The 9,282-nt window shown below is 44.9% G+C and overlaps 2 protein-coding genes across 2 annotated transcripts; one reads left to right on the top strand and one right to left on the bottom strand.

The window, feature by feature from the left end:
- Positions 1 to 4: 4 nt before the first annotated feature.
- Positions 5 to 6,162, top strand: DDX27 (DEAD (Asp-Glu-Ala-Asp) box polypeptide 27; the record flags this gene model as incomplete). The annotated part of the gene is made up of 20 exons (XM_009573686.1): positions 5 to 61; positions 165 to 224; positions 540 to 696; positions 1,072 to 1,118; positions 1,283 to 1,369; positions 2,152 to 2,257; positions 2,351 to 2,524; positions 2,846 to 2,996; positions 3,151 to 3,250; positions 3,361 to 3,502; positions 3,577 to 3,730; positions 3,845 to 3,926; positions 3,999 to 4,176; positions 4,317 to 4,423; positions 4,597 to 4,702; positions 4,806 to 4,900; positions 4,995 to 5,121; positions 5,385 to 5,469; positions 5,677 to 5,756; positions 6,140 to 6,162. Coding segments are annotated over 20 exons (2,118 nt in total), but the record flags the coding sequence as incomplete, so codon positions are not given.
- A 1,009-nt stretch (positions 6,163 to 7,171) lies between these two features.
- Positions 7,172 to 8,938, bottom strand: LOC104071621 (small nuclear ribonucleoprotein-associated protein B'-like; the record flags this gene model as incomplete). Its single annotated transcript, XM_009573685.1, is given in 6 exon segments — positions 7,172 to 7,349; positions 7,579 to 7,704; positions 7,884 to 7,970; positions 7,973 to 8,009; positions 8,415 to 8,567; positions 8,827 to 8,938. Coding segments are annotated over 6 exon segments (553 nt in total), but the record flags the coding sequence as incomplete, so codon positions are not given.
- Between the last annotated feature and the right edge of the window lie 344 nt (positions 8,939 to 9,282).

The raw sequence follows: 9,282 nt of genomic DNA, 5'->3' as shown, positions 1-9,282 counted from the left end.
CGAGGTGGAGGCCGGCGGGGAAGGTGCCTGGGCGGCGGCACTGTGCCAGCTCCGCGGCAAGGTGAGGCCTGGGGCCGGGACTGGGGCTGCGGTGCCTGGGGCCACAGTGCTCCCCACTCTCCCAGGCTCCTCTTACAGCTCCTCTTTTGTGATTTCCTGCCTAGAGAGCAGCTACGACGCTGGATGAGAAGATTGAGAAAGTGAGACAGAAAAGGAAGTTCCAGGTCAGTGCCTTTCTCTCTCGTTGCTGAAAAGACTGGAATGGGTTTGGCCTTCTACTGCGTTCCCTCCAGGGGCACAAATTCTGAAAGCATCCTGAGCTGCAACGCTCAAGTCGCAGCTCATCACCTCGACTGGGTTTGCAGCCACAGCTGATGCGTTGCTGAACTGATGAGAATGCAGAATTGTTAATGCTTAACGTTATGCGAAACCATGTATCTGTGAATGGGCTCATAATAACAACAAACAAAAGCTCACAAAGGATTGAAGTTTCCTTTTTATCCTTTCTTTTAAAACTTCTTTTAAAAATCTTTTTCTAGGAAAGAGAAGCTAAACAGGCAGAAGTGAGAGATGAAGATGCAGAGACTGGGGATAATCAAACTAAAAAGAGGGAGTGTGAGGATTTCAGTAGGAACGAAGAAGAAGATATGGAGTCTCAGTATTCATTGGATGATGAAACTATCTTCACAAAAGCAGGTATTAGCAGTACATAGAGAGATGGTCAGGAGCAAGAATCTGACAGACTGTTGGTTCACTGGAGAAAAGTCTGTAGTGAAGCCTTGCTGGGAGTGGGCAAGAACCTCTTATTTTTTCTTGTCTTCCTTCGGCGACATTCCTTCTGATTTTGGTCAAGCTTATTTTGAGTGGTGGCCATAGTGCTTTAATTGAACTCGTCCCTGAGGAAGAGTATTTGCTTGGCATTTTACTCCATTGCATGCCTGTACTTGTTTTTGAGGCTTGTCCCTCAATAACTCATTTGGAGCAAAAAGTATGAGATGAAGGTAGTCGCCCTATCTTGTTATGTGTTTAGCTGTGCTTGTTAATTCTTGTCACATTTCTCTTTCTCTGCAGATACGGTCAAAGTGAAGGAACGAAGGAGATTGAAAAAGGGAGAAATGGTAAGTATTGGACAGAATGACACTAGGTCATTCTCTAGCATTTCTTCTGGAGGAATTTGACTTTAGTTAACAAACTGTAGCTCGAAAAACAGCCCAGAGCCCTTTGATAACATGTTGTGTTGCTGCCTGTGTTGTTCCAGTTTTGTTGTTGTTGCTGTTTCTAGGAAGCAGAGAGCTTTTTTGAAGATGCCTCTCAATATGATGATAACTTGTCATTCCAGGACATGAATCTTTCACGACCTTTGCTAAAGGTATTTACCTAGTTTAGTTATTACATCTGTTACTCTGCGGAATGTTGTACAGCCTCCCCTCCACCAACCAGAACTATCAAATTCCTCTTCTCTTTACAGCCTCTCTGAAAAGGAAATTATGTGGGAGCTAGTGTGATAGTCCTTTAGGAGCTGTTATTCCCAAATAATGGAAACCATTCTTTGATTTGCAATATGTCAACACTATCTTGAGTGAGACTTGTCACAGAATCGCAGAATGGTTGAGGTTGGAAGGGACTTCTGGAGGTCATCTTGTCCAACCCCCCTGCTCAAGCAGGGCCACCTAGAGCTGGTTGCCCAGGAGCACGTCCAGACAGCTTTTGAGTGCCTCCAAGGATGGAGACTCCGCAGCCTCTCTGGGCAACCTGTGCCAGTGCTCAGTGGTGGCCCTCACAGCGAACAAGTGTTTCCTGGTGTTCACAGGGAACCTCCTGTGTTTCAGTTTGTGCCCATTGCCTCTGGTCCTGTCACTGGGCACCACTGAAAAGAGCCTGGCTTCATCCTCTTTTCACCCTCCCCTCAGGTACTTATATACATTGACGAGTTCCCCCCCGAGCCTTCTCTTCTCCAGGCTGAACAGTCCCCGCTCTGTCAGCCTCTCCTCATGTGTGAGGTGCTTCAGTCCCTTCATAGTCTTTGTGGCCTTTTGCTGGGCTCTCTCCAGTATGTCCATGTCTCTTGTACTGATGAGCCCAGCGCTGGGCACAGTACTCCAGGTGTGGCCATACCAGAGACCGAGTTTAATTGCTCTATCTCCTTTGTAGGCAATCACAGCTCTTGGCTTCAAGCAACCAACCCCAATTCAGAAGGCTTGTATCCCGGTGGGTCTTCTGGGGAAGGATATTTGTGCCTGTGCTGCCACCGGGACAGGTAGGGGGTTGAGCAGGGCACAGGAAACAGGGAGCGTTAGCTATTCACAGTAATTGGTAATTCTTGGTAATTCTTCTTAATTTTCTTCTTTAGGTAAAACAGCTGCCTTCATCTTGCCTGTCCTTGAGCGCCTGATTTACAAACCTCGTCAGGCTCCAATAACACGGGTATTGGTTCTAGTGCCAACACGAGAACTGGGTATTCAGGTGCACTCTGTCACAAAACAGCTGGCGCAGTTCAGCAGTGTCACAACTTGCCTTGCTGTAGGTGAGTATTAAGTTGCTTACGCGAACTGTACAGCTTGCTGTAAACTGCTATACAGAGCTGGGAATTCTGTGTTATAAAACTGGAGGCTGTACGGTTATTGCAGGCATGCTTCTAGTAGGTGTGCTGTGGTTTAAAATCTCACTTCCCCATACCGCGCCGTACTTTTTGTTTGTTGGTTTCTGAGAAAGAAAAGGTGGGGTCACTTCTAATTGTGAATGTGGTATTAATCTGAGTTGTTTCCCATTCCTCAGGCAATTTGGATCTGTGTACTCTGCTGCAACCTGCTGAGGGAGTCAGCAGTCCATGTTCGCTCTCTTTCAGGTGGCCTAGATGTAAAGACTCAGGAAGCAGCTCTGCGCTCTGGGCCAGACATTCTTATCGCCACTCCTGGGCGACTGATTGATCATCTCCACAACTGCCCTTCTTTCCACCTGAGCAGTGTTGAGGTGCTGATTTTGGATGAAGCGGACAGGTAGGCTAAGAGGACAGCAGTGAAAAATGAGATGGTAGTTTTCTGCTTTCCCTTTCCCAGGCTATAGGGCAGTCTCTGTTGCCCTGCCTTAAGTAATGTTTCTTAGCTAGAACCAGATGAAGCTGCCTTACCTTGCTGTTTTTCTCCTGTGTAGGATGCTGGATGAATACTTTGAGGAACAGATGAAGGAAATAATCAGGTTGTGCTCCAACCACCATCAGACAATGCTTTTCTCTGCCACAATGACAGAGGAGGTAAGACAGGCTGCTGAGAAGCATACTGAGGCAGAAAGTTGAGTAGAAGTTTGTGTAGTCTTTTACCAGAGATTATGTGGACTTTTTTTTTTCTTAACCTGTTTTGGTAGGTGAAAGATTTGGCCTCTGTTTCCCTGAAAAATCCCATCCGAATTTTTGTGAACAGCAACACAGATGTTGCCCCTTTCCTGCGGCAGGAATTTATCCGGATCAGACCCAACCGAGAGGGGGACCGTGAGGCCATTGTATCAGGTTAGTGATGAGCAAAGAAAAGCTGGAGTGGGTAGGTGGCTATGAAGCAGGCTACTGAGAGGACTTTCTTTCAGCTCTACTGACACGAACCTTCCCGGATCATGTGATGCTTTTCACCCAGACCAAGAAGCAAGCTCACCGTATGCACATCCTACTTGGGCTGATGGGTCTACGGGTTGGCGAGCTTCATGGGAACCTCTCTCAGGCACAGCGGCTGGAAGCACTCAGGTACTAGCAGGCTTAGTTGGCAATCATAGGCAAAAAAGAAGTTAGGAGTTGGAAATTTTAGGGCAGAAGTGGATTGCTGTATTCATTGCTAACGCATTTGCCATCTCTGCTCAGGCGCTTTAAGGATGAGCAGATTGATATTCTGGTAGCTACAGATGTGGCTGCACGAGGACTTGATATTGAAGGTGTTAAAACAGTGAGTATTTGCAGTGCTGAGCTTGTTGAGTCCTTTAATGTTGTTTCCCTACTAACACTGTTTGTGTTATAGGTAATCAATTTTACCATGCCCAACACCACCAAACACTATGTTCATCGAGTGGGTCGGACAGCAAGAGCAGGCAGGGCTGGTCGTTCAGTTTCACTTGTGGGAGAGGAAGAGCGCAAGATGCTGAAGGATATTGTGAAGACTGCCAAAACACCAGTGAAAGCCAGAATTCTCCCCCAAGGTACGTACTTCACTGAGGTAAAAAGCAGGAGAGCGGTAGGCAGGGAGTATCATGGTACAGAGGGACACTAAAAGAGGTGCTGAAAAACAAGATGGACCTTACGTGAGCTGCTTCTGATGTTCACACTGTGTCGTTTTCAGACGTCATACTAAAATTTCGAGAGAAGATTGAGAATCTAGAGAAAGATGTGTATGCAGTTCTGTGCTTGGAGCGTGAGGAGCGTGAGATGCAGCAGTCAGAGGCCCAGGTAAGGTTTTTTGTTTTAGGAATTTTTTTTTTACCTTAATTTTTTTAGGATCTGGAATAGATACAGTGCAGAAGGAGGTTACCCTAATGAACTTAACCTGCCTACGATAGAAAGGAGAGAGAGAGAGATTTTTTCATCCACCATGAGCTCACTTCTTGCCTGAATTATCTCAGATCAATAGGGCAAAGAAGCAGCTGGAGACAGGAAAACAAGAATCTGTGGGTGAGGGTTTGGAGCGGAGCTGGTTCCAGACCCGTGAGGAGAGGAAGAAAGAGAAATGTGAGTCATGACACTGCTGCCATGTTAAATTCCATAGCTGCAACTGGACTCTGCTCTGTACTTTAAGAGGTTCTTTATTCTGTGCTGTTCTTTGTCTCTCCAGTGGCTAAAGCCCTGCAGGAGTTTGATCTAGCATTACGAGGCAAAAAGAAAAGGAAGAAATTTATGCAGGACAGACAGAAAAAAGTCCAAATGACAGTGAGTACATTTATGGACAAGTGGGACTCTGGGTGGACTATTTCCCTTTGCAAAACCTCACATCACTGTAAACTTGCATTTTAACACCTTTCAGCCAGAGGAGAGATCACAGTTTGAAATCTTGAAATCTCAAATGTATGCTGAGCGGCTGGCAAAAAGGAATCGCCGAGCAAAGCGAGCCAGAGTCTTGCCAGAAGAGAAACCAGCAGCAATACCAGCAGGTGGAGACTTTTTACAGCTGACTTACCTTGTGTCAGTTACTTTGTTACAAATAGATAAATGGAACTAATTTGTAGGGGGAGGCACTGATCTTTCAAGGAATGGTCACTGGTGCTGGCTAGGGTGCGTGTTTGTAGAGTGGAGTCACTGCTTTTTCTGATGGTTAGGCTAATTGTTGTGGTCAAGGCTACTGGGCTCTAGCAAACAAGACAATGCTGCGGCCTCCTCTTTACAGCCAATGTTCTGACTATTTTCTCTGTGTTAGGCCCCAAGCGGAAGAAAAAACTGTCTGTGTTTGATGAAGAGCTTACCAACACAAGCAGGAAGGCTCTGAAGCAGTACCGTGCCGGGTAATGTCTTAGCAGTAGTTCATTAGTCCAGCCTTTAGTAGGTGGGATTTCTTTTGCATATCTGAACTTTATCAGGGATACTTTGACTGATATTGGGGGAAAAGGTGGGCAGAGCAGAGAAGGGATTCTTGCAAGAAGTACCTGTGCTATTGACGTACTTCAGTGGTTTCTGTCTTACCTCCCGCCCCTCCCTTCTCTCTTAAAAAGCCCATCATTTGAAGATCGAAAACACTTGGGTATGGCCCAACATAAGAAAGGAGGAAGCTTCAAATCCAAGTCCAGGTATAGCTCCCTTTACTTTCTTATTCAAGTTTTTTTTTTTTCTGCTTTCTCTTTCCTCCTCTTGTGATTGTTTAAAGGGCCTCGCTAAAAGGTTTGTTGGTTCTGCAGGTCTGATGCTGGGGGCAATCAAGGATACTACCTTTAATAGCACATTCCTACTTGGGAGAGCATTGCCTAGAAAATGCTCAGGGCTGTTCCTTATCTGTTGTTGAGAGTTGGGCTGGTGGAATGTCATTTCAAATATCTTCTCTTTCAGGTACAAGAGAAAGTAAGAACTGTTGGTAACTACCAAATGGGTAATTTGGACAATGCAGACATTTCAGACACGCTCTCTCCAGGGCCTGGATTTCTTTGTACTGCGAGGAGACAAGTTCAGTAAAATTAACAGTTTTTCTTCAAGTTCTAGAATAGCTTTGGGATGTTCATTAATACCTGGTATTAATTCATTGAAGACCCTGTGTGAAAACATCTTCAGCAGCCCATGCCATAAACCATTGATTCTGCTTTGTGGTTTGGTGTTTTTTTTCCTAAAAAGTTTGCTCTATTCTATAGGATAGCTATAGGAACTGAGAGCTGGGATATGTTACATCTTTCTACCAAACTTTTAGTTCATGTAAGTCATCTTTAGGGCAAAAACTGGAGAATGCTTATTGCTTTGTTCATATACTTCTGTGACTGCGATTAATTAATATGGCTGAAAAGGATTTCTATGGTTGAGAGCCTATTTCTGAAATAGGGAAAAAAAGGTTTTTCAGACTACCTCTCACAAAGATGGCTTCAGAGATAACAGTCAGGAATTAAAACAAATCTCCAAGAGGCTATTATTTGAAGAAAGGAAGGGGGGTAGATAGCTTCCTCCTTAACTGAAAAGAAAGCAGCTGTAAGCTGAGGCAAGAAGGGAAGGCTACAACCAGAATGCAGGCTCTTTTACATTATTGTATGCAATTAATGATAGGTTTGCTCATCCTGGCTTTTTTTTTTTTACTAGGAGCAATGCAGCTCCCACCTATAAAGATTAGGCAGGTTTACTGCAGTCTTATTAGAGCATCAGAGATCACACAGGCACCGTTGTACTTGTTCCACTGTTGAATAAAGCAAGAATTCTGATCAGTAACCCATTACTTAATTTCATCAAAATGTTAAGCTCTTTCTTTGAATTTTTACTATCTCCACCATCCCAACAATTTTTTTTTTCATCACCCTTGCTAAATTTCATTGATATGCTTTAATTCCTGTAAGGAACACAGACCAATACAGACCTAAGTGGCCCTGACCAACTGGTAAACTTCTGAACTGTAAATACAAATTGCGCTTTTTTGCTTCACACCTGCTTTTCTTTTGGGGTGACCAAAGTGCAGTAGTGAAAGGTAACGGCTGCATTCCTGAAATAGACCAGTACAACACTGACTCAAAGTATTGGGTTTTCCAACTTTATTAAAAAGGACAAACTTTACAAGCAGTAAATATAAAATATACATAGCAAAGTTTTGACAGCTGGCACTGCTCAGTGTATTCCCGTGATCAGTCTTCTCACAGTTCAAAGGTACATTATAGAGTGTCTTATGGTCTTGGTGGACGCATGCCAGGTGGAGGGGGTCCTGGAATGAAGGAAAGACTTGAATACTGAAGAGGAAAGAGGAAGCAAGGCTAAACCAGAAAGATGTTTTCACCATGCTCCAAGTGGCCTTAGGACCCCTTTTCTGGCACTGAGGCATTTATTGACAACTAGGATAGCTAGGGAGGCATTGAAACATACCACCCTTCAAACAATTTGTTTATTTAATGGCTTCTTACAGCTTCTAGGCATTTAAGATAACGTCCGCTCACCTCTCATTCCTGGGGGGGGTGGTCTCATGCCTGGTGGGGGCATTCCCATGGGAGCACCTCGGCCAGGTGGCATTCCCATTGGTGGGCCCATAGGTGGTCTCATGCCTGGAGGAGGTCCCATCATTCCTTAAGCCAGAGAAGGAACAAGTATACAAATCCAGCTGAGTATTCAAGGCACTAGTTAGATATCAGAATAATCCTCCATAATACCAGATCTTCATCAAACTCAGAAAAATACCTCTTTATCACCAATTCTGCCACATAACATGAGCTCCTTGCTGCCCACTCTATAGAGTAATTCCTACCTGGAGGAGGTGCTCCTCTACTCATGGGTGGGGGAGGACCCCCACGCCCTGGTGTGTATTGAGTTGGGGCTCCTGCTATGCTAGCAGTCCCCCTGCCACTGTTCCACGACCCTGAGGTGTCATCACCTGTAAACAAAATAAACAGTTCACAGAAAAACAGCACAACATCTGTTTCACGTTAATAATTTAAATCTTGCTTATTTTTTAGTTATTATCCCTTAAGAAAATTACATCAGTCTCCTCTTAACATGTTAAATCACGCTACAAACCTGTAATACAATTCAACGGACACCACTTGAATTCTGTGCAAGAAGCTGCACTTTTCAAGCCTCTTCTTCCATCATGTAAGACAGAGTTCCTAGGGGGATCTAGTACCAAAACCGCCTCACTAGGCTCAAACTCCCCGGTAACAGAAACAAAGATTACAGTTCTTCCGCTCCACCAACTTCTTGCATCACATTGGCACCAAGAATTAAGAGCCACCCCAGAATATACCAGACAACTCTTTTTTAATGGGTCACAGCATCTCACCTGTTGGGATGGTCCCCCTACTCCTCTGACAGGGCCAGCTAATCCTGCTGGAGCCTGTGGCATGGGTGCACCAGCTGGTACTCCCCTCCCCGCTGCTCTCCCAACTCCAGGTCCTCCAGCAGCTCCAGCAAGAGGTACCCGGGCAATTCCAGTCTGAAAACAGATTCCCCCCCCCCAAAAAGAAAGATTTATCAAAAGTCCTCAGATCCTAGGGATGCCCACAGCCCTCCTTTGTGCAGTTAATGCTGAAGGCCACAAAAGGATTAGAACTTCCTGCAGTGAAATTTGTTGGACCTAGACACAACAGCATGTGCAAGTCTAAAACAATACTGTAGTAGCATTCCCCTGCAAGGAAGCAAGTTTATCAGACGTCCCTTCCCTTTTGCCTTAGTTCTGCGCTCATTCTCCTTACATCTTTTGGAGGTGGTCCTTCGACTGTCATGGACACTAGGTTTTCTCCTCGCAGCAACACAAGACCAAGGACTCGTTTCTCCTCCCGCTCCGGCTGTTTTGAATTTTTAGGTCTAGCGAGAAGAGAAAGAAAACATTGCAAGACAGAGAAAAAAAATCAGTGCTGCTCTTTGAATACGCAATAGCGTATATGACTAGGCTGCTCCAGAGAGCAGAACCTATCATAAAAAACACGTTTTTATATGCCTCAAACTAAGTACATGGAGAAGTCTAAACACAAGATGCGTATTGCCTCCATTTTTTTTTTCCCCATGATGCTTAACTGTTACAGTGGCTACGCTGGCATCACCTAAAGGTGTATTTCGCTTATTTGGAAAGAACTGAAACAAAGAGCCCCCTGAACCGCGGCGGTTTGGGGATTTGACAAACGAGACTAAAACCCTGACTATTTCTGCAG

Source organism: Fulmarus glacialis, unplaced genomic scaffold (assembly GCF_000690835.1).
Source record: "Fulmarus glacialis isolate BGI_N327 unplaced genomic scaffold, ASM69083v1 scaffold50292, whole genome shotgun sequence".
NCBI classification, from domain to species: Eukaryota; Metazoa; Chordata; class Aves; order Procellariiformes; family Procellariidae; genus Fulmarus; species Fulmarus glacialis.
Note: the sequence above shows the minus strand (reverse complement) of the source record. Positions and strands in the feature narration are given on the sequence as shown.